Genomic DNA, 25,393 nt, shown 5'->3' with positions numbered 1-25,393 from the left:
ATTGTACATACCGTATATACTCGAGTATAAGTCGGGTTTTTTTAGCCCAAAAATGGGCTGAAAAACCCGACCTCGACTTATACTCGGGTGACTGACGGGTCACCACAAGAGGGCGCAAGCGGCTTAGGGAAAGACAGCCGTCTTTCAGCTTGAAAGAAGTGGCAACTGCCTGGTTAAGAAGGGAGAATCCACCCCCTAGCCAAACGGCTTTTTTACTGTTTAGCGCAGCGTTCGAGCGCTAAACAGAAAGAAGCGGCAACTGCCCGGTTAAGAAGGGAGAATCCACCCACTAGCCAAACGGCTTTTTTCCTGTTTAGCGCTCGAACGCTGCGCTAAACAGTAAAAAAGACGTTTGGCTAGTGGGTGGATTCTCCCTTCTTAACCGGGCAGTTGCAGCTTCTTTCTGTTTAGCGCAGCGTTCGAGCGCTAAACAGAAAGAAGCTTGCCGGTTAAGAAGGGAGAATCCGCCGCTTCTTTCTGTTTAGCGTAGCGTTCGAGCGCTAAACAGAAAGAAGCTGCAACTGCCCGGTTAAGAAGGGAGAATCCACCCACTAGCCAAACGGCTTTTTTCCTGTTTAGCGCTCGAACGCTGCGCTAAACAGTAAAAAAGACATTTGGCTAGTGGGTGGATTCTCCCTTCTTAACCGGGCAGTTGCAGCTTCTTTCTGTTTAGCGCGGCGTTCGAGTGGTTGGCTCTTGCGTGCAAGCAAAGGAACCTGCCAACCACTCGAACGCCGCGCTAAACAAGAAAAAATCCGTTTGGCTGGGGGGGGATTCTTGCTTCTTAAACCGGGAGCAGTTGCCCCCTCTCCCAAAGCGATGTCCCAAAGCGGTCTCCGGGAAGCGACCGAGGGAAAGGCAATCGTCTGCCTTTCCTTCAGCCCGAAAGAGGAGGCAAATGCCCCGCCTTCCCCCAGCCGGTTAACTTGAAGCGCTCGGTTAACCGGCTGGGGGAAGGCAGGGCATTTGCCTCCTCTTTTGAGCTGAAGGAAAGGCAGACGACTGCCTTTCCCTCGGTTGCTTCCCGGAGACCGCTTTGGAACGTTGCTTCGCTTGCGCCTGCCTCTCCTACAGCAGAGAGAGGCGGCAAATGGCCAGCCCTTCCCCCACCCGCTTAGCTGAGCCCTTCAGGAAGGTGCCGCCTGTCTTCGCTGTAGGAAAGGCAGGCACATCCGAAGCGCGTGGGGAAGTGGCTGTGGGAGGCAACGACATTCCTAAGCCGGTGAGGTGTGGTGGGGGGGTGGCGAGAAGATAGAAGCAAGAATCCACCCCCCCCCCCCAGCTTTTTCCCCCTCTCCCCGCAAGAAAAGGAGCCAGCCAAACACTCCAATGCCGCGCTAGAGGGGGGAAAAGCCGATGAGGTGTGTGTGTGTGGGGGGGGATTCTTGCTTCTGTCTTCTCAACACCCCCTCACCCCACCTCTCGGGAAGAGAGCAACAGGAAAGGACGCGGTTTTCTTCTGCCGGGTCGAGGACAAAGCGGGTGTTGAGGGCGGCGGGCGAGCAACATTTCAGCGGGGAGAAAACCCCAAGCTGAGAGTGCCTTTTAAAATCACTCTCCTCTCAGCCTCGGCAAGCTGCCGACAAGTGGGGTTTTTGGAGTGGGGAGGCAAAAACGCTCAGAATGTCACCAACGAGGCATTTCTCCAAGGGGCGGGGGTCCCTAAACTTTCCTTTAACCCCAGCGGACACAAAGATGGGAATGCGTGGTCCTCGCCAGCCACCCATCTGCGGGGGCTGCCCCACGCCAAGGCAGAATTAAATTCAACAACCAAAATATTATATTTTTTAAAAAACATACTTTTTTGACAGTTTGTTTGCCTTTTAAGACATCTCTCTGGCTGTGCCTAATGTCAACAATAAAAAGTTTTGCCAGGTGAAATTTTTTTTTGCCAGATTAGCTATGGATCTCACTGAAGAAATTTTAAAGAATACTCAAAATGATTCTTCATTTGCTTTGTAACCTTAAATAAAAAAACAATACAGTATTGACTCTGTAATTTACCCGGGGAGGGGACAGGAGGGGGGCACAGACAGACAGGAAAGGAAGACAGACAGACAGACAGAGACCTATGACCACAATTGAGCTCAAAATTTGTTGTTAAGCAAAAGCATTGTTAAGTGAAAATCACCACATTTTACTCAATGCATGACATTTCCTAGCTCTAACAGTGATGTGCAAGCTAGGGAAGTACCGGTACATCTGAAGACATGTGTAATGTTCTAGTTATGGTTAACTGTGTGGCAGAAAGTGGACTCTGGGTTTGTTTTCCTATTACAGTAAGTGAGGTTGAATGTACCATATATAATTTTACAAGAGCTCTCTCTCTTTCTCTCTCTGTATATACACATACAGTTTATATAGTAGATAATGTACAGTATATTTTTGTGTGCCTGTGTGTAATATTTATTTACACATATGGCATATATACATAGAATTAAGTATATTTTGGATGTTCAGTAATTGTAAATATAGAGGGAAATTGTATCTCTTTGAGGCAAGGAGAGGTCAAGTATCCTAACCCTAACCCAAACCAGCAGGATCAGGGGATTGAGGTAAGTACCTAGGTACTTGCATTTTTTTGGCCTATACCTGCCTTGGGGGATATATACCTGTTTACCCTCTTTTAAACTTACAGAGCTAGTTTACTGACTTTCTTTGAAATAAATATTCTAAAATATTTAATCTACTGATGCCTCAATTGATGTAATTTTATTGGTTTCCATTTTTATAACTTACCAGTAGCCGCTGCAATTTCCACCCTCGACTTATACAGGGGTTTATAAATTTTCCCAGTTTTTGTGGCAAAAGTAGGCGCCTCGACTTATAGTCGGAGCGACTTATACTCGAGTATATACGGGTAGTTATCTTTGTATATTCACAGGGGAAGATTGGGAAAGGGACATAAATTGGGGTAGGTCACACAGGTGAAATCCAATTTTTTTTTAACTACCGGTTCTGTGGGCATGGCTTGGTGGATGTGGCAAGATTTATATGCCGCCCCGAGTTTGCGGAGAGGGGCGGCATATAAATCCAATAAATCCAATAAATCTAAGAGGAGGATACTGCAAAATCCCCATTCCCTCCCCACTCCTAGGGGAAGGATAATGCAAAATCCCCATTCCTACTCCACTCTGGGGCCAGCCAGAAGTGGTATTTGCCGGTTCTTTGAACTACTCAAAATTTCTGCTAATGTTTCTCCAGAACCTGCTGGATTTCACCCCTGGTGGGTGGGTATTGATTATGCTATGGTAGAATTATTATTATTATTTTGTTATTTTTCACTCTTCTAAAAGGAGGGAGAAGCAAAACTGCTTAGCATCAATGATTGTTTTGCAACTTCTGGAAGAGCCTAACAGGGCTTCTAAAGAACTAAATAGGAGATATACAATTTTATCTTGATGGTTATTTACCTTTTCCAAAATCAACGTGTGTTTGCTGCTAGGAAGCAATATTAGAGGAGGGATATTAGATAGGGTGCTGTGCAGCATAATTATTTTTCCCGTACGTTCTTGATGTGAAATTAGATGTCTTAGACTTAGAATAACTTTATCGTCCCTTTGAATGTACACAAATTGACATACATTAAAATGAAATTTCATTGCATGGAGCTCTCAAAGGGGCACCATCTCCATTATATACTACATAAACAAGACTACAAAATAAATTACAAAATTATGCATATATTATGACATACAGAAACAACACAGTTTAGTTCATATGTATACACGTACATTTATTTATTAATTTGTCCAATACACAATACATATGGAAGAGAATAGACATGAAGTAATATATATAAAGATAATATGTAAAAATAAAGGAGAAAATATATGAAAGGAAGAAAATATATATAATATATGAGATAAAGGAAAGACAATTGGACAGGGGACGAAAGGCAGGCTAGTGCACTTATGTACGCCCCTTACTGACCTCTTAGGAACCTGGAGAGGTCAATCGTGGATAGTCTAAGGGAGAAATGTTGGGGGTTAGGGGTTGACACTACTGAGTCCGGTAATGAGTTCCACACTTCGACAACTCGATTGTTAAAGTCATATTTTTTACAGTCAAGCTTGGAGCGATTAATATTAAGTTTCAATTTGTTGCGTGCTCTTCTGTTGTTGCGGTTGAAGCTGAAGTAGTCATTGACAGGCAGGACGTTGCAGCATATTATTTTGTGGGCAATACTTAGATCATGTTTTAGGCGTCATAGTTCTAAGCTTTCTAGACCTAGGATATTTACCTTTTCCAAAATCAATGTGTGTTTGCTGCTAGGAAGCAATATTAGAGGAGGGATATTCTAGTGAATGTCCTAAATCCATTAGATAGGGTGCTGTGCGGCATAATTATTTTTCCCGTACGTTCTTGATGTGAAATTAGATGTCTTAGACTTAGAATAATTTTATTGTCCCTTTGAATGTACACAAATTGGCATACATTAAAATGAAATTTCATTGCATGGAGCTCTCAAAGGGGCACCATCTCTATTATACACTACATAAATAAGACTACAAAATGAATAAATAAATTACAAAATTATGCATATATTATGACATACAGAAACAACACAGTGTAGTTCGTATGTATATACGTACATGGTGAGAAAAATGAGATGAAGCATTACACGCACATGCTGTGTACATATGAGTGACCCACTTCTTTTTTTCAACTACTGTGTTAAGCAATATGCATAGAACATACTCTAGCAACTTTTTAAAAATCAATGTACCCTTTGTTATGCATTTGCACATTCAAACAACTGATGATGTTTATGATAGCACTGTGCAGAAATGTGTATCCACAACAAAGTATACAGGCATTTCCCAAATTAGCCTTCACATCTCAAGAGAACTTGAGGGGATGAAAACATCTGCAGAAATGTTAGAACATTGCGTAATGTAGATGACAAAAGACAAGGAAAAGATAAACTGAGCTTAGAAAGACAAAAAGTATTAGAAAATCTATACATGTGTTGAGCCACTATCTCTGGAGATAATATATTTAACAATATATATATATAAAACTTTAACCTTAGATGGTCTACAGTCAAGGTCACCGCCTTCTACCGCACGAATCTCAGCGGCCGATAAGGTCCCACAGAGTTGGCCTTCTCCAGGTCCCGTCGACCAAACAATGTCGTTTGGCGGGCCCCAGGAAAAGAGCCTTCTCTGTGGCGGCCCCGGCCCTCTGGAATCAACTCCCCCCAGAGATTAGAACGGCCCCCACCCTCCTTGTCTTTCGCAAATTACTCAAGACCCACCTTTGTCGCCAGGCATGGGGGAGTTAGGATATTCCTTCCCCTAGACCATTACAAGTTATGTATGGTATTTTTGTTTGTGTGTATGTTTGGTTTTTATAATAAGGGTTTTTAGTTGTTTTATTAAATTGGATTGTTACATGTTGTTTTTTATCATTGTTGTTACCCGCCCCGAGTCTGCGGAGAGGGGCGGCATACAAATCCAATAAATAAATAAATAAATAAATAATTCCTAAGAGGTCTGTAAGGGACATGCATTAGGTGCACCATTGTGCCTACCATCTCTGCCATACTGTTTTGTTGTCCAAATTTACCTGTACCTTCTTCGCTTTTAAGTTTATACCAATTCCTGCTATCTTGTACATGTTTTGACAAATAAACTAAAATATTCTGTATGATACATGTGATTGATCATAGCATAATGAAGTAATTACCTTAATTTTAAATGCTTTGTGGGGGCAGCTCTCTGTTGGAAGTCCCATCTTGTGAAACAGCTTATTCCTGGAAACGAGACCAGCTCGCTCCCCCTTAATATGCTTGAAATTTGTTAAAAAAACAAACAAAACCACAGATAGTTCTCAAGAGCTCTTGGGAACCGAAGAGTTGAGAAATCAATAGGAAGCCAAATTCACTTAACAACCAGGTTACTAACAACTTCAGTGATTCATTTAACAACTGTGGAAAGGAATGTCATAAAATGGGACAAAACTCCCTGTATCTTGCTTAGCAACGGAGATTTTTTAGGTTCAATTGTGGTTGTAAGTTGAGGACTACCTATACTTTGTCTATGGTTTTGGTCCAGTATCTGTAATGATGTGGTTGCTTGATGATACTATATTACTCAGCTCTGAAAGCCAATCAAAGTGATATTGTTTTCATAACCAACACTTGTTTAGCCAACTGATATTGTCCATTTTGTCTCCCTACAGAAAGAATTTCCTGTCCCTGAACAGTTTAAGACGACATGGAATGGATCAAAATTGCTTACTGATCCTACAGAAATTATGGGTTAGTTTTCCATAGGCCAGACAGAAACTGCCGATCATGATCTCTAAAGTTCTGCCAGAAGAAAATAGCAGCACGAAGAACAAAAAAGTAGGGTTGTCTCCATGGAGGGGGGGCATCGGAGGCAAATGACAATTCAGGCATGATGATATTATCATGCAAATACTACAAATTATCTGCTTGTGTCAGAAGGTACGATGCAAGTATATTATTGAAGCATTTGCATGATGTCACTATGCATGTGATTTCTTGACATCACTGCAGTTTGGTGTTGACGCCAATAGTTTGCATTGCAGTTAATAGATTTTAAAGAAGCAATTCTATGACCTAAAATCAGTTTTGCTTTACATACATATAGTATTTTTCCACGCTGAGATAATTATTGGAGGAAGGCATATACTATATATATATAATGAAATGCATATGTTTCAAGAAAACATGGCATTCTGCCATGATTGCACATGCTTGGAAATCACTCTGTTCAATCTCTGTATACTTTTTGTAAGTAACCTGACATTTTCTAAAATATCTACAATTTACCTTTAATTGTAGATAATATACTCATGGTATCATATGAATGCACAAAGATGTTAGAGAATTATGCCAGTGGCTATTTCATACAGTAATCCTGATATCATTTGTAATATGTCAGTGTATTTCTTTTTTTAATAATTGGTGGACAAAAAAGCCAATATCAATCAATAATAATACAGTAAAGTATTTTACTTCATGGAATTGAGATCATGTACTATAGCTGGACCTTACAAAATCTGTAGTTTTTAATGCTTTGTATCACCTCTTTGGAGAATATTTGCTAATGGAAAAGAAAGCCAAATGTTTTAATTATATTTCAGTTATATGCTTCCATCTTTTATTTTTAGTACTCAGAAGGCTGATAAGTGGAGCCTCTGTAAGGGCTCTTATCACTTCATTACTGTGGAGTAGTTTACAATAATCAATACCTTTTTTTAAAAAAAAAGCCCAAAGTCTATTGACACCAAATGTTCAAAGTTCTGTGTTGTTGGCTATTTATTATTATGGCTGGTTACACAATCAAATCAGTTGTTCAGATTAGGTTTGACATTTTATACCCCTCAGAAGTCAGAATTATTCCCAAGGATCCAGGATAAGCAGATGTTGTGTTAGGGATATCATCACAGGCAGTAAGTTATTCCAAGTAAAGCTGCCTTTTTGCAATTGACTGATGGTGATTTTTGTCAATGCTGATGGTGTTGTTCAAGTGGTGATCCAGCCATTGCACCCAAGACACCTATGACTATTGTACTATTTTTGCTTTCCTTTGCCAGTAGCTTTATTTATTATTTGTAACTACTGCTTAAAAAGATATTGACCTGTTTGCTGAATGTTTAACTTTGATCACTTATATTTCAACTTACCTTGGAGTCCCTTTTCCAGATACAGTACTTAACAATTTTAAGATTGTTATTCTAAAATGTAATGCGATTCTTTGTGGTATTTTGTGTGACTATTTCCTGCCACTAGGGTTTTCAATGAATAGTAGCAAATTTATAATACTGTATAACCTAACTGTGAAAGTGAGGGATTCTGCAATAAATAAAAGTAGATTCAAATTCAGCAGTTTATAGTTTTTTTTAAAAGGTATTAGAGATTTAATTTCATTCAAAGTAGGTGGAGTTGTAGTTCTGTTTTTATTTCTATATGTAAAATTTGCATGCAAACCTTTGAAAAGTTTTTTTCTCCATTACTTCTGAACTCAAATTGTATTTTTAGGAATATAAGCTTGATTTCTAAAATCAACATTGTTAATTTTTCACACTGATGTGACATGAAGTACCTGTATGATTTCTGTGCCCAGTACTGATGGCAACTCTGCTATATATCATTGATTACTAAGTAGCAATTTTTTTGCAAATAGCAAAACAGTAATAGGCTTACAAAACTTCACCAGGACCTATATTGTAACTATTGCAACTAACATGTTTTAATTGCAATATCTATTTAGTATAATATTAAATAAAATTTTGGTATTTATTTAATCAATATGTATAATGTTGTGAGTTTAATACAAGCCACTTTCATCTGTCATGAATAAAGATAAAATTGCAATTTCTTTAACTGTAGAACGTAATATGTTAATTGTAGAACATAATATATTAACACTATGTTAAGCCAACTATTCAGCAACATATAAACACTGCCTTACTCACATTAACACAATAGAACCTCTGGTCACGGCTATAATTAATTCCATAACTTTGGTCACAACTCAATTTGGTCATGACCCGAGCCTAATTTTGGAAATTTTGTGCTTACAAAAAAAATGGTGCAGAAAGGGAAATTGGCCTCAGGGAGAAAAAATGAAAATATTTTGGTCGGAACCCGATTTGATCATGGTCAGAAACATTCGTGACCAGAGGTTCTACTGTATATAGGAAAGATCACATACAGCACAAGCAGGAGTGTACACATTTGATTTTCCCTCCGTGTTTAGTTGTTATGCTTTCATGTTTTGTAAAAAATATTTCTGTAATATGGGTTTCAGAATAAAATGTGAACAAAATCATGCTGCACTGAACTACATGGCTCATGGAAAAGTTTAGTTTACTTTATTGACTGGATTGTGGAGGCAATATGCAGGCTCTGTCAAAAAGTGCTATTGCTAACATGTTGTAAGCCGCCCTGAGTCTAAGGAGAAGGGCGGCATAAAAATCGAATAAATAAATAAACACACAAATGCAATAAGTTAAAATACACTCTATAGTGCAGCAGTTGAAGGCCACCAGCAGTTTTTCATTCAGCTGTTGTTTAATCAGTTAGTATAATCTCTGCTGGGCCCTTTTGACCAGTGCTGCAATGTGAGTGCCCATGGGCAGGTCCTTTTTTATGATAACACCCAAAAACTTCAAACTGGCCACTTGCTTCACTCGGTCTCCATCAAGGGCTGTAATCCTCTAAAAGCTCCTTGGTCTTATTGGTGTTAAGGACCAAGTTAATGATCCTAAGGCTGGGGTGGTGCAGTGGTTAGAGTGCACTAGTGCAGGCTACTTCAGCTAACTGCTAGCTATAGTTGAGATCTCACCACCAGCTCAAGGTTAATTCAACCTTCCATCCTTCTGAGGTGGGTCAAATGAGGAGCCAGATTATTGGGGACAATATGCTGATTCTGTAAACCGCTTAGAGGGCTATAAAAGTGCTATATGAGATATAAGTCTAAATGCTATTGCTATTGTCTCCACACCACACAAAGCTATCAGAAATGGCAAATATTTTGATGTATCTAAAAACATTTTAAATATTTTTAGTCCACTACTTTATTTGTGTTCAGCTTCCTCCTCTAGGCCTGCTACGTCATAGTATTTCTGGAGGGTATGAGTGAGGAACAAAAGCACTATGCCAACTACGTATAATCCTAGCAAGTTCCAGAGCACAAAGGCCATCTCAGCTGCCCAGCTAAAGCAAACATACCCGTATTAGGCAGCAGTGATATAGGAAGATTCTAGAGGTGGATGATGACTTTAGTGACAATGGCAAATACATTTCTTACTCTATGAGAGAAAGTACGGTAAATCACAACAGCAGGAAAACCATACAAATAGATAATATACAGCTAGTCCTCAACCTACAACAGAGGTGGGATTCAGCAGGTTCCAACCAGCTCTGGAGAACCGGTGGAGGAAATATTGAGTAGTTCGGAGAGCTGGTAAATACCACCTCTGACTAGCCCCACCTCCATCTATTCTCTGCCTCCCGAGTCCCAGCTGATCGGGAGGCAATGGGGATTTTGCAGTAACCTTCCCCTGGAGTGAGGTAAGAATGGAGATTTTATAGTATCCTTACCCTGCTACACCCACCAAGCCACATCCACAGAACTAGCTAGTAGTAAAAAAAAAAATCCCACCATTGGGATTTGTTCAAAAAATCCCACCAACTATTTGTTCGGCAACCATGTGATGTTATGACAGCACTGAATAAATGGTTACAACCAGCACCCTCCCAGTCAATTGATTGCAATCTGGACAATTGGCAACCAGTTTTTACTTATAACCAGTTGCAGTCCTGTGATCATCTTTTGCAACCTTTCCTGCCAGCCTCCTCAGAAAGTCAGTGGGGAAGCTGCGAGGGAAGCTTGTAAATTGCTGGACTGTCTCCTACCCCCCCCCCCTTCAATACACACCTTCCCAGCTACTCTGCTCATGCCATGCTGGCCAGTCACATACCCCTGCACCAGTGATGGCTCCTACAGGTACGGTCAGGTACGCAGAACCGGTAGAAAATTTTTGATTTTTTTTCTTTTTTTCCCCTTCTGGGCTCAGGGTGTTTTTCCTATTGCAGTAAATGGGGTTTTTAATTTTAGAAGAGCTGTTTTTGTGTGTGTGTGTGTGTGTATACATACACATACAATTTATATAATAGCTAATGTATATTTTTGTGTGCCTTTGTGTAATATGTACATACACATATGGCATATATACATAGAATTAAATAGTATGTTTTGGATGTTCAGTAATAGTAAATAGATCGGGAAATGGTATCTCTCTGAGGCGAGGAGAGGCCAGGCCCCCTAACCCAAACCCTTGACATGAATGACATCAAGTTGGTCATCTTTAAGCCAATCACATGACCTAACCCAAACCCTTGACGTGAGTGACATCAAGTTCGCCATCTTTAAGCCAATCACATGACCTTTATGCCACCCTCTGGTCACATGATCGTCAAGCCACTCTCACCTGGTCACATGACTGGCAAGCCACACCCACAAAATAAGACAGGCCCACAGTGTGGTAGTAAAAATTTTTGCAGCCCTTCACTGCCCTGCACTTCCACGGTGTGGATCATACTACACCATATAGAATCTCTTTGATTGACATCCCACCATTATCAATCCTTCTTGCCTATGTCTCCTGTGTTCCCAATCCAACCTGCACTTCTGCAACACCTTCATTTACCCACCCACCCTGCTCTCTCTTCCACTAGGCAGCAGCTGCTTACCTGCCTGTGGACTGGGTACTTGCGATTTATTCCCAGCTCCCCCACTTGGTTGTGGGATGATGACAGAAATTTGCTTTGCCTAACCACTGTGAAATTCAGTTAAGGCTGACAACCACGGTTGCAGGGATTGCCAGTGCTAAGTGGTGCGGTTTAGTTTAGTTTATTAGATTTGTATGCCGCCCCTCTCCGAAGACTGCATTTTATGATCTCATTGCTTAGTGATGGAAATTCAGTCTCAACTGCCATCACAACTCGTGAACTACCTATAAAGTGATGAATGATATAATGCTGCTGATTGGCTAAAGTTGGTAAGCCCTCAATATGCTACTGAAGAAAAGCGGAGGACCCTTTTGGAGTATTAAAGTTAATAAGAGTAAAACTTCCAGAACATCTAAGTACTAATGTTGCTATGCAGGAAAAAAATTGAAAACCACAAAGGTAGACTTTCTGTGAGAATATGGGAGACTGCAACACAGTGAAAGATAAAATGAATCAGCTATATTTTTGACATCTTGGGCAACAGGGAATCAGAAGATACGGGTACTGGCCATTGTTAGCAGATCATACCATGTATTTACAACAGAAGAAACAAGGAATAGCATTATTTTTATAATTAGGAAGGATACAGCATACAGCAAAGACAATACTTATGTACAACACAATCAGTGATCAATTATTATCAATTAGAGGTCAGGGATGGCCTCTAATTGATAATAATTATCCAAAGAAAAATATCTACATTTTTGGTTGGCCAGAAAATATTTATAGTTGTTTACATAAAATGGGGAAAATGTATTTCCGATTTTTGGTTTTGATGATTAGAAAAAAATCTGGATAACAGAAAAAGGGTGAACCTTTTATAATCAAACATTTTTTTCATTTTACTTGGATTTGCTGCAAACGAAATCTGAAGCTTCCTTTTTTCTTTATCACTTTTCTTATTTCTATTCCTTTTATTAGTTTGTGACCGAAGACATTTGTGAGATTAATAGATACCACTTTGGTGGGAAGGTAACAGTGTTATCTGCTCCTTTGACATATAAGCCATGCTGGCCACATGACCACAGAAAATGTCTTTGGTCAATGCTGGCTCCCTCAGCCAAGTAGAGGTGAGCATCGCCACCTAGAGTCAGACACAATTGGACAGGGCACACTTTACTATTGTATATATACAGGTACAGTATATATCATATGAAATATATAGAATTGAATTGGATAACAAAGTGGAGATGTTGAAACAGCAAAGTTGTGAAAATAGTTCTTAGATAATACACATCCAGGACAATTTAATTTTTTGCACAAAACCAGTTTCTGTAAGGGTTTTTCAATTGCTCTTGAAATCAGAAGGTACAGTATAGTATAAATTTATCTACATCTTTGAAAGGGATATTTAAAAAATCAAATAAATCTGCTTATTATTCCTCAGTCGGTACTGATTTATGAACCTGCATATATACCTTATATAAAGACTAGATTTGGAATAAAGCTTGAGCGAAACTACTAGCATTATATAGCCAGCAGATGGCAGAAAGATACTGAAATGAAAATAATTTCTAAACCTCTGGTTAAATCAGGAATATTATCCAGAAAACTGTACCAGCCCTGTATTAAAAACTATGCTAAATTATTAAGGCTATTTACTAAACCATGACATGTCTATCTCCTGAAAATTCATTTGAACTTTAAACTTCAAATACAGCAAACAAGAAACAAGCTAATTCCTTAATTACTGTGTACACCTCTCAAAGTCACCTATGTGAGATGCACAGCTATATACATTTGTTTTACAAAGAAACAAGCCATATCTGATAAAATTGGAGCAGAACGAATGAGAGAACAGCCGTTTGCACATGTCTTAAAAAGGATTTTAAATAATGTGTTTTTTCACTGTCCTGCACAAACCTTTCTAGTGTTCTCTGAGATGTAAAACCTATGGCAGCCTGAAACTTAACCAGTTAATTAGGTAATCCAGCACTGTTCAATTCCCAAGGCTGGGACGACAGCTGCCCAGCAGCTCCTTTGGGAATTCCCGGCAGAGGCCATGTGTGTGCTTGGAATCCTGTTTGGCTCTCGGTTCCCACTTCTCTGCCAGTCTTTGTAGCCGACATGTTTTACAACAGGGTCTCCAAATTACAGATAGTCCTCAACGTACAAGCCCAAAATGTGTTAGTTTTACAACGTTTTACAATCTTTCTTGCCAGAGTCATTAAGTGAATCACCACAGTTGATAAGTTAGTAACCCAGTGGTTAAATGAACCCAGCTTCCCATTCACTTTGCATGTCAGATTGTAACAAAAGATGTCATGAGCTCAGGACCCAACCATGGTCATAAATATGAACCAGTTGCCAAGCATCTAAATTTGGATCAGATAATTATAGGGATGCTGCCAAGGTAACTGAAAAAAAGGCATAAGTCACATTTTTCAGAGCTGTCGTACCTTTGAACGTTGCTGCCACGACAAACTCGCTGCTGGACAATTTAACAATTCTGTTTAATTTATTTAAAGTAAATAAAAATTATTGTAACTTTTGCCATTCACATTTCATTCTCTCCTTTTGCATCCTTTCTTTAATGATTCTGCTCCACCATTTCTTTGATATTAGCCTAACCAGGCAGAGGGCATGGCCAAGTGCCATGGCGACAAAGAGTTCCCAGTGCTCTGCTGGGAATCCCAATATCTGTGTTGCCTTGGGACCTGGTTCAGTCAGAACTGGTTCAAAACCACCCTGGCAGGGATAAAGAGATCCAGGAGGGGACGGCAAACCACACACACCCCGAAAAAACTGATAAAGAGCTCCTGGCCAGTGGTACCGGAAAACAACTTAGTACAAACCGTCCACCAAGCCGCAGCAGCCACAAACAGATTGATCGATTGGAATTTTGGATTGGAAGTCACCCGGAAAGAAATTTAAGAGAAGTGCTGGAGAGAACAGTTGCAGAGCATAAATTGAGCTGGTGAGTTATCCTGCTGATGAGAAGATTTGGAACTTTTTTAAAAAAAGATTAAAACGGGAATAAAAGGACTGCCAAAAAAAATGGAAGCAACTATTTAGCACAAAAGGCTATAGAAGAAAAAAAATGCTAAAGAAAGCAATAATTAATGCCCACCCTTTGAGATGTCTTGGAAATATAGTTATACTGAATAAATTTTAAACTAAGAAATTTCTGAATTAATATGAACTGATTTAAAATATTTTAGCATATTAACTAACTGGAAGAATGGACTTGGGGAGCCAGTGAGGAGCGCCATCTGCTGTCTGGAGGAATTATTACTCTGGAAAATTTTGATGGATGTTTAGAGTGCTGCTAATCTTGGATTGGGAACACCAGGACTATTCTAGGCTCTGATTGATAGTGAACACTGGTGAACAGTAAATGTTTGGAATATGGATGTTTCTGAAGAAGAGGAACTTAAAACCTTTTTAAGGACTACTTTAAAGATTTAAAGAGATGCTTCATGGAGTGTGAAGACAGATTTAAAGCAGCGATTGAGGAAGCTTTGAAGTGAAGACTTGATTGTAAGAAGTAAAAAACGAAGAGAATGGAAGGAGAAAAAACAGGTGAAAGAAGACAAGGATGAAGATAAAAGCCAAGGGAACTATGAGAATGGACAGATTAATGATTACATTGAACTTTTTGAATCAAAAGAACAGGTGGATGAAGAATCAGAGAATGATAAAGACAAAAGGGGAATGAATTTTGAGGACCAAGAGGTTAAATGTTATGATGATTACACTAGGATTATCAATGATGAAAAAGGAATAAGGTGAGGAGAAGATATAGAAAATGATAGAGATAAAAGAGGAGGAAATTTTGAAAATGGACAGATCAATGATTATATTGAATATGATTATTACACTGGGGTTAACAGTGATAAAAAAGAATTGGGTGAGTATAGTATAGAAAAAAAAGGGGGGAGAATTTTGAGTACAAAGTTACAAGACAAAAAGGGAGAAGTTAAGATTAAGATGGAATCTCAAAGAAAGTAGTTATTTGATCACTATATTATGATTTATTTACATACAATTAAATACATTTATGAATATATTGATGTTAATAGTTAATATTAGAATTTAAAATTGTCAATTACATATTGGCATTTTAGAGGGAAAGAATTATAATTAGCAATGGATGAAATAAATTAATCTTGGGAAATTTATGATTTTGATCAATGTTTATTTGAAAATGTACTTGTTGATGAAAATACTGTTATTGATAATAAATAAGTTTTCATTTAAGAATAAATCTAATATAATTTAAGTTACTAATTATAAAATTAAGTGGTAACTCTGGGAAAATATTATTATACAGTATTATAGATTGATATAAATTGGATCTGTTGAAATAAATTTAAAATGATATATTTGTAACACTAGGGGGAAGATACAGTGTAATGAATAATGAAAGAAGTTAATTTTTGGAATTTGAATGATACTTGCTTTTCCCTGTATTGTAAAGAATTTTAGTGAGATATTATATATAAAATATTTAATATGATTTGATATTTCACTTTTGAAGATAAGTAAATGTGTGGGGGGGAATTCAGGGGTATTCAGTTACGAAAAAATAGGGGTTAAGAAAAATGATAAGTAAGCTAGTAAGGAAATGATTGAAGGAGAATGGCTTAGATTTATTAAGCAAGGGAGAACAACCAGCAAAGGAAGCAAGCAGTAGCGTTAAAATTTAATTGGAAAATGAAACAATCTGTGTAATGGAGTGACAAAACTAGATAAAGGAGGCAGCATGAGATTAATGACATATACCGAGAGTAACACAACACACAAACACATACGCACGGACCTCTCCTCCCCTCCCCCTCAAAGTCTGGGTCGACAACTTGCACAGCTTCTTTTACACCCCAATTAGTAACGTTACTTGTTACGTCTTGAGTAAATAAACCGTTCGTAACATGCCCGCTCCTCTCCCTCACGCACACAGACACACGGCCCTTTCTCTTTCAGAAAGCGGCTGAGGGAGGAGAGGGGAGGGGGGAAATTGTCTTGTCAGCGTCGGGGCCCAGGAAATGACACCGGCCCAGAGGCTTCAGGCACCCCCGCCTGGCACCGCGGCCAGTGACGCTAGCGTTACGGGGAAAAGGAGGAGGCCGTTCCGGGCGGCGGCCCGTCCTCCGCCTTCGAGCGAGGGCCAAGACAATTTGCTGACGGGCTTGCGCATGCGCGGTGCACAAAGCAAGGCCGCCACCAAGCACGGCCGAGTAGGCTTTTGGGCCGGGCCATGGCAGAAGCCCGGGGCCCCCCGCGAGAGGATGGCGGGGGCGGCGGCGGGAGCGTTCCCCGGGCCCAAGAAGAAGAGGCGATCAGTGCGGGAGAATACTCTAGGCGCGTGCACCAATGGCTCTGGGACTCATATTGCGGTTACCTCAGCTGGCAGAGTGGCCTGGCCGCGCTCATGGCCGGAGCGGCGAACGCGGCGGCGGCGGCTTCGGTCCCACCCCCCGGCGCCTATTACCACAGCAACAGCGGCAGTACCAACCCCTGCTACTACCTCCTGGCCGCCGCTTCCGTTGCCCCCGAGGCCGGCTCGGCTCCAGTCCGCGCGGCTTGGCCCCCGCCCGCAAGTCGACACGGGCCCCCGGCCCTGCGCCCGGCTCATCCCACCGTCGCTGCCCCCGCTGGCAGTTCCCAACGGGAGCCTGGCCGGCCAGCAGGTGAGTCGTTCTTTCCAGAAAAAGTGGGCTGGGGGTGGCTGGGTGGGTGGGAACTCGGCAGAAGACCTTGAACGTTTTGACGGAGGTAGCAGAGAGGATGGTGCAAAGGTGAGCAGTTGGTCGACTGAGGTAAGTTTGGAGCTAATTTCCGTATTAAACCCTGGCTGGTGCAGGTAACCCTCGACTTACAACAGTTCATTCAGGGACCATTCAAAGTCACCAAGACGCTGAAGAAAGGGGCTTACAACCAAGGGTGGGTTCCCATTACTGTCACTACCGGTGCACTGCACACTCAGTTTTAGTTATCTTGCATGCGCGCATGTCCCAGCATGTTTTTGTTTCTGCATACGTTTAGGAAACAAAATCTTGCGAGGGGATGTGTACAAGATTTTGGCAATTTTTTTTCCTTCCATGCATGCGCAGAAAAAATTGGCAAAATCTCATGCATGCACATGTCCCCGTGTGAGATTTTGCTTCCTGCGCATGTGCAGAAGCATAAACACACTGGGACGCACATGCACGCAAGGTAACTGAACATGCAGCGCAGCAATCACTATCGGTGTGCAGTCCTTTACCGTACGATCGCAACCCATTACTGGACGTTCAACCATAGTGAAGAAGTCTCCTATCAATCCAGTTATATGAAACTGGATTCATTCAATTTTGAATTTTAAAAAAATAACAGCATAGAAAAGGGTGTTTTCCTGTCGCTATCTCTATCCTGATCTATGAAACTAATAAAGAATTTGACACGATGTAGCTAACTCATTAGCCTTAGCAATTGGACAATGGAGAATAGTTCCCAGTTTGCTGCTGAGAATGGCAGCCAGGAACTGGTATTTACTGAAATACTTTAAGAGGTGTAGTAGAGTGGCTTTGATTATGGTTCTCCATGATGTATAATATTAGGTAACGATACTATTGAGCCTTGCATTTTTCATTTCTGAATCTCTGGAATGAGAGATTCAACATCAGCTTCTCTTGTCCCTGGTACAATGATTTCTTAGTGTAAGGTGCCCTGCTACTCTTTTAAAGAGCATGGCTATGGATCAGATCGTCAATGAACATCAAGAGTCTTCTGATTCTCTATTACAGTGATTCATTCTTGACAAATCCTGGCATAAACCCAACCCACTACACAGGGTGATTATTATGGGGAAAATAGGAGGAGGAACAAAGCATGTTGGATAAGTTCACTGCCTTGAGTTACTTGTTAAAATAGTAAAGGCCAGGCACAAATTAAATGTGCAAAATCGACCCTATAATTGATGGAGAAAGGTGTCTTAAAAGAGAGTCTTTGGTCTTTTAAGTCAGGCTTTAAGTCTCAATTGTCTTAACAACAGCTACGACTAGTGTTCAATCCTTTGTGAAGTCCTTCTGGACATTGCAACTACCTTTGGAAGGGTAGAATTACCGGTATATGAAAAGATGTAGTAAAATGTATAACCTAATGCAATTTTCAGTTGTGTTTCTATCTTAAGCATTAGTTTATTGGATTATTACTTGAAATGTAAATTAGTGTGCAAAATGAAATGTTTTATCTGACCTTATTGATATTACAGAGTTTGTTCTATGATATTTAATGCTAAATAATTTATCTGTTTTTGTTCAGGTCGTGAATACGTAATCCCGTCTTTGGCTCATCGATTTATAGCTGAGATGGTGGATTTCTTTATTCTTTTCTTTATCAAGGCATCAATAGTTTTGAGTATTATGCACTTAAGTGGAATAAAGTAAGTTGCACAGTACATAATCTATTTAATCAGTTTCATTATACAGTATCTGCTGAATGCTGTGTTATATGTTTAGTTCTAAGTTCAGTAAGCTATTCTATTTCAAACTGCAGGCAAGGATCATACAAAATCAGTATGTATTTTCTTCTTAAAGAATTTTAAAAGTAAAGGGTGTTTCCATAGCAGCTTTAGCTATTTGTCTGCTGTGTTTAAACAGGTTAGAATAAAAGCTTTTTAAAAATATTGTATTCATGTTTCTATCTGTTCTTCTGATAGTGATGCTGTCTAGATGTTCTGTTGGGATGGCAATTGCCATGGGTCCCATTGATAAATTTCCATGCTTTTGTACTTTCTCTAAAGAAAATACCACAAAAATAATTTAAGATGCAAAGGGAAATTAGCAGGTCTTGTTAATTTCACCCAATCTAAAAAAGAAACAGAAAGGCCTAGTTCAAAAAAGAGTCAAGTCTTTCTTCAAGCAATCAGTAAGCCTACTAAAAGAAAAAAGGTGCAGCCAGCAATTCACCTGTTCACCTCAGAGAGGGAAAGATCCCATCCATTCATTTTTTCACTATGGAAAGGTCCCTTCAGAAGGGAGCAGGCAGCCCAGCAGCTCAGGACAAAATGGCCTTGAAGAACAGGAACCCGTGACGAGAGGAGAAGACATTTCTGCCATAGCACACACTTTAAAACATGGAGCAAAAGCATTTGCCCGCAGCCAAATGAAACAAAGCAGCCATGTTAAGCCACCACTTCTACCTTCTAAAATCAAAAAACACTATCTTTAATGCAGATCAAGAAAATATGGGCAAAAGTTAATCACCTGTTCTGTGGATGGGTTGAGGATGGTGTCATATGTTTCTGTCCTCAAGAAAGAATTGGTGAGCCATTATCATGCTAGAGCAAACAAAATGTATAGAAGAGTCCTCAGATACCACCTTCGTTTGACAATGTTTTAATATTACTGCCTCCAAATTTAAAATGCATATCTTTTGTACCCTGAAAATTCTTCTGAACAAAAAAGTCCACTAAATAAAAATATTTCCATTTACAGTTTATATTACCTCTAAACCATACATAGAATAGTATTGCTTATTCATAGTATTGTATTATACTTTTGATGCAGGGATATCTCAAAGTTTGCTATGCACTACATTATAGAAGAAATAGATGATGAAACTTCAATGGAAGACTTACAAAAGATGATGATAGTGGCCCTTATCTACAGATTGCTGGTCTGCATCTATGAGGTATACAAATTTTACTGGTACTAATAATAGAATCTATTTTGGAGACTTATCTTCAATCTAATTTAATCAGTGACCCATTTGTTTTATGAACTTAATTTTAATTTTAGTTATTTAATGTTATTTAATTTTAGTAATTTAATGAGATTATATTAATCCAATACAGTGTTTTCCCCAAAATAAAAGCCTGTTTTATATTTTTTTTAAACCCTGAAATAAGTGCTTGACCTTATTGCCATGCGCTCAAAAGCCTGATTGGGCTTATTATCAGGGATGTCTTTTTGTGGGGGAAATGGTAAATATTCGGAATATTTATAAAAACCATTGACATCCAATACTGGCAGCCGTAAATAGCAACTAAAATTTCTATTTGACCCAGAATCAGAAACTGCAGAAAGCCATGTAGAAAGGAACAAATTTTATTCATGATGACATAAAATAAGTCATCCCTCCCATTACACAGGGAGTCCTTAGCCACCATTTGTTCAGCGACCATTCAGAGTTGCAACCTTTCCTGCCACCTTCCTACAAGCAAAGTCATTGAGGAAGCACGCAAGGAAGGTCACAAATCTTCCCCCACCTTTCCATGTTTGCATGCATTATGTACACCTTCCCCTTTCCCTAGCAAACACTTGCACTCTCTTTTTCTGCCTCCGTGCACTAATACACATGCATACACATACCCCATTTCCCCCCCCCATCCTCCTTTCAGTCATGCACACCACAAGCCCCCTTTCCATGGCCTATTACAAACACTCCACACCCTCTTTGCTCGGCCTCTCTGTTCTTGCACATCCTTCATCCCGGTTTTTTGGCCTCCCTGTGAACACATGCGCCCTGGGCCCTTTTTCCTTGGCTGCCTTGTGTTTGCCCACATGCGTGCACCCTGGCCTCCCTGCAATTTCTTTTGTCCTGCACCTCATTCCCTGTGGCTTTTCTGAGATCATGCTGCACTAAGCACCACCTCCCCAAATTTCTTGTTAGGATTCCAGAGCCCTCACAAACCCCTGCAGCAGCCCTGCTCTTTACCTGAGTCTCCTGCTTCCCATTTGATGACTCGTGCATCTCAAGTTATGGTGACAACAGGAACTGCTTGGGTTGCCATTACAAAGCAAAGTGATCATGTAATGTTGCACTTTACAATGGCGTGGCAATCTCAGTCTCAGTCCAGTCATAATGGGAGGACAACCTGTAGTCAGTCATCTCTGTCATTATTTCAGATGTGCATTACATTTGGTTGGTCTAGCCTCAAGACAGCTTCATTAGTCATATATCACACATGGTAAAACATGTAATTTTAGTTATAAGAATTTTTTTCTTTCAGATTATTTGTATTTGGGGAGCTGGGGGCGCAACTCCTGGAAAATTTCTGCTAGGCCTTCGAGTTGTGACATGTGATACATCAGTACTTATTGCACCAAGTCGTGTGTTGGTGATACCATCGTCTAATGTGAGCATAACGACGTAAGTTTTATTTTTGTCACTTCAATATTATACCTGTTTGAATCCTTAAATGTTTTCAATAATGTTGCATAATCTACATCCTGTAAATATTATTAGTTTTACATAATTTTTATTCCCTACTTCAACTTTATGTTTCAGGATATTTTACAGCCTGATTAAATTTAGCGCAGACTTGGGATTGTTTTTTTTTTTAAGTGAACCAAATTAACAGAGCATTATTGGCAATAAAATGTATGTAATAAATCTATCTTCAGCTATTTTTGAATTCTGTCAACTGAATAAATTGGGGAAATTATTTATAGCATATGTATTAATCTGAATTATTTGTCCATTGTTGGGGGACAATATATAATGAAGAGTAAGTCGCGGTTATCTTCATCAAAGCATTTTTATATTATTTCATTATAACATGTTTCAGCTTCAGCTATGCTAAGTTGATTCCCAGTCATAAGATTTATATTTTCAGTCATTCAATTCTACTTTGAGGTTTGCCTAATCAATCAGACTGTATGTGATTAAGTAATTCAGCAGTATTAACATAATTATGTAGGACTCTAAATCATCTGGAAAGCTATATCGCAAGCTTAATCATTAGCAATCAGTGCAAAAATGTTGCTTGACATCCTGTCTTTGGGATTTGTTAGGCAGTGTTTCCTCCCAGGAAATTAATTACATCTATAGATACATCGTTTTAAGAAATGTTATCTTTTTTCATAATGGCAGGAGAATGGTTTTCATAAATGCTAGATATTAATCTTTCTGCAAAAAGTAAAAATATGATTGCAGAAATTTTGGCTAATTCAAAGTAGAAAGGACTCATTAGAAAAATGTATATAAAAACATGTATTTGACAATATTTTTAACGTTTTTGTTTTTAACATGTAACTGTCTATATTCTTCAGTTCAGACAACAAATTCTAGAGATATGTCTGCTTTTTCCTTACAGGTCTACAATACGAGCTTTGATCAAGAATTTTTCTATTGCTTCCTTCTTTCCAGCATTCATTACTCTCTTATTCTTTCAACATAACAGAACAGCCTATGATATTGTAGCAGGGACTATTGTAGTAAAAAGATACGGTCTCAGATGATACTCAACTGAGTATTTTCCACTGTTCAAATATACTGGAGCCACTTTGCTAGATTTCGGAATCTCACTCAAGAACAATGCCAATTACAAGATTGAGTTACAACACGAGTGCAATAAGTCTTAGGAAGTCTTGTTGAATGAATTTGAGAATATTTGAACAGAGCCAGAACACTCAAAATCTTCAAATGTCATTGGCAGTTTCAAAGGAATAGTATATCTCTAAAGAAAGGGATACTAATTCTGTATCAAAAGATAATTTTATATTTTTGAAAACTAAACCATTGTCATTATTGGAGCAACCAAAGCAATTACAGTGTTTTTGAGAGAAGTTTACTACAGAGAAATTGTATGGTTTTGTTTTGGTGGATTTGTAAGTGTTTGCTACTCATATAGAAGCCTTATTAATTGCTCACACAACCATTGTATTTTAAATACTGAAGAAATTTCTGTACATGTGTTAAATGTCTTGCATGATATGAGTATCTTGAACAAAATACAAATTCAACATATCAGATATTATGAAGGCAAGTAAAACTAGTATTAATTAACGGGTAGATACTGAGAGCTTTGACAGTACTGCTGTATACAACCAAGACAAATTGAATTTAACCCCTGCTTTGGATGGTTTATAGATTGTTTTCCCATAAACTTAAACTTTCAAGTTTTCTATAAGAGCATAGAAAATTTAAATCTGTATTTTATTGTGTAAAACACTTATTTCAGGTGTATTTAACAACAGCCAAACTAAACTTTGAATAAACCAGAGAAAATTTATGCATAACCTTTTGCACCATTTTATAAGAAAATGAGGTTTCTTATTTTAAAATAAATCACACAATTGCTAATGCAATATAAAGAGTGTAAAAATGTAAAATAGTACTCTTATTTTATCTGCCTGTGTGCCTGGATCACTTAAATTATACTTACAAAATAAAGCCTATTTATTTTGCATGATTTATTTTTATATATTTATGTGAAATAGCTGTGTTCTCAATTTTTTACACCTGACACATTGATTTAATAATGATATTCTTTGTTAGTTTTCTGTTCATTTAGGGTTGAATAAAGTTAGAGGGGAGAAAAGATACTAAGTAGTCCTTGACTTAGAATTATTTATGATGGCTGCCGTGTCTTGGGATCATGTGACCATCTTTTGCGACATTCTGATAAGTAGAGTCAATGGGGAAGCCAGATCCACTTGACAGGGAAGCATGCAGTTGAGCTCTCACTCCTATCCCTTTGGTGTTCCTATTTCACTTCCTGAGATTAGTGGAAATGCTGATGGCCCTGGGCAGCTTCATCTAAAGTAGGGGTGTCAAACTAGCGGGTCATGTGCTGGCTGCGGCCACCCCCGATTTAGTGAAGGGGGGAAAAATCATGATACATCACCGCGAGTTTGACACCGCTGATCTAAAGTATGAATATCAAACCTTTTAGCCTGCCTGGACTGTATTGAGTGAAAAGTAATTACATCGGGGCACATGTAAAATGTATAATACAGTGGTACCTCTACCTAAGAACGCCTCTACTTACGACCTTTTCTAGATAAACCACGTGTTCAAGATTTTTTTGCCTCTTCTCAAGAACCATTTTCAACTTACAAACTCGAGCCTCCGAAACTATAACCGGAAAAGGCAAGGAGAAAACTCCATGGGGCCTCTCTAGGAATTTTCTGGGAGAAAACAGGGCTGGAAAAGGCGGGGAGAAGGACCGTTGAACTTACCTGAACGGTCTTCTCGCTGCACTGTGAGGAGAGTCCAATGTGGGTTGTTCTTCAGCCTCATTGGCAGGGACTGAGTTAAAAATTAACATAATTATGTCCCGCCCCCCTCTACCTCCTCAGGTTCAGTCAAGAAAAACGAAGGAATAGTGTAAACAAACCAATTTTATTAACTAAGAAGTTAAACTGGTAACGAACTGAACCCCTGGGCCAAGAAGCCGGGAGGGTTTGGACTCTCCTCACAGTGCAGCGAGAAGACCGTTCAGGTAAGTTCAACGGTCCTTCTCCCCTGCACTGTTCGGAGAGTCCAATGTGGGATATACCCAAGCAAACCAACTAGGGCGGGATAGGCTGGACCAGGGGTGTCTGAACACAAACCCGTTGCAGCACTCTGCGACCGAATGCCGCTTCCGATGAAGTGAATGAGTCTATACGGTAGTGTCTGATGAAAGTCGTGGGGGCCGCTCAGGTTGCGGCCCGACAGATGTCATCGATTGACGCCTGTGTGTTCCAGGCGGCAGTGGTGGCTGCACTTCTGGTAGAGTGAGCCATGATTGTCCTTGGCAAAGGTGTCCCACGTGTCCTGTATGCCTCCATAATGCAGGACCGGATCCATCGGCTGATAGTTTTAGAGGACACCTTGTTGCCCATGGATCCTGGGAAGAAGGAAACGAATAATGCTTCTGATTTCCTGAAAGAGCTGGTCCGTCGAATGTAAATCTTTAGAGCTCTACGGACGTCCACTTTGTGCCAGCGTAAGACTGACGGGTGTGAGCCGTGGGTACAGAAGTCCGGTAATATTATGTCCTGGGATCTATGAAATCTTGTGTTGACCTTCGGCAGAAAGCTGGGATCTAACCGAAGAGTAACCCGATCTGGGTGGAACACGCAAAGGTCCGGCCGGACTGACAATGCCGCGAGTTCCGACATCCTGCGAGCAGATGTGATGGCCACTAAGAACGCTACTTTGATTGATAGAAGGCGAAGCGTGATTTCTCTCAGTGGTTCAAAAGGAGGTCCTGTGAGGGCCTGTAAGACCAAAGTCAAATCCCAGGATGGGAAGTGATGGATAACTGGAGGAGAAAGATTCGAGGCTCCTCGGAGAAAGTCTTTAACCCATGGATGATGGGAAATCGGTCGAAGGGGGTCTGGTCTTAAGACCGTGGCGATAGCTGCCACCTGCCTGCGAAGGGTGTTTGGGGTCAGCCCTTCGTCCAGCCCCTTCTGTAGGAAGTCT

General features: G+C 39.8%; 2 protein-coding genes across 3 annotated transcripts in view; both read left to right on the top strand.

Annotated features, from left to right (window-relative positions):
- Window positions 1–8,804, top strand: part of CAP2 (cyclase associated actin cytoskeleton regulatory protein 2) — a 54,250-nt gene extending 45,446 nt beyond the window's left edge. The window contains exon 13 of the mRNA XM_070749116.1: window positions 6,187–8,804. Coding sequence (XP_070605217.1) covers window positions 6,187–6,270 — 84 coding nt within the window. The 3' untranslated portion in view covers window positions 6,271–8,804. The remainder of the gene's footprint in view (window positions 1–6,186) is intronic.
- Window positions 8,805–16,376: 7,572 nt separating this feature from the next.
- On the top strand, window positions 16,377–23,390 carry FAM8A1 (family with sequence similarity 8 member A1). Of its 2 annotated transcripts, none has more exons than XM_070747302.1 (5): window positions 16,377–16,902; window positions 18,515–18,635; window positions 19,762–19,885; window positions 21,207–21,332; window positions 22,293–23,390. In XM_070747302.1, exons 1-5 carry the CDS (start codon window positions 16,470–16,472, stop codon window positions 22,374–22,376), a joined length of 888 nt encoding a protein of 295 aa, XP_070603403.1. In that variant the 5' UTR covers window positions 16,377–16,469; the 3' UTR covers window positions 22,377–23,390. The 2 variants fall into 2 exon arrangements, with proteins under 2 accessions (XP_070603403.1, XP_070603402.1); XM_070747301.1 differs by having other exon boundaries at window positions 16,397–16,902; window positions 21,207–21,346.
- The last annotated feature ends 2,003 nt before the right edge of the window (window positions 23,391–25,393 follow it).

Source organism: Erythrolamprus reginae, chromosome 3, assembly GCF_031021105.1.
Source record: "Erythrolamprus reginae isolate rEryReg1 chromosome 3, rEryReg1.hap1, whole genome shotgun sequence".
NCBI classification, from domain to species: domain Eukaryota; kingdom Metazoa; phylum Chordata; class Lepidosauria; order Squamata; family Dipsadidae; genus Erythrolamprus; species Erythrolamprus reginae.
The sequence above is the reverse complement of the archived record's forward strand: the minus strand, read 5'-3'. Positions and strand labels throughout refer to the sequence as shown.

Excerpts from the sequence above, each read along its gene's own strand:
- FAM8A1 (XM_070747301.1), top strand. The coding sequence starts at position 16,470 with ATGGCAGAAGCCCGGGGCCCCCCGCGAGAGGATGGCGGGGGCGGCGGC. Across the intron at positions 16,903-18,514 it reads GGAGCCTGGCCGGCCAGCAG|GTCGTGAATACGTAATCCCG; the intron begins GTGAGTCGTTCT and ends GTTTTTGTTCAG. Across the intron at positions 21,347-22,292 it reads TCTAATGTGAGCATAACGAC|GTCTACAATACGAGCTTTGA; the intron begins GTAAGTTTTATT and ends TTTTCCTTACAG.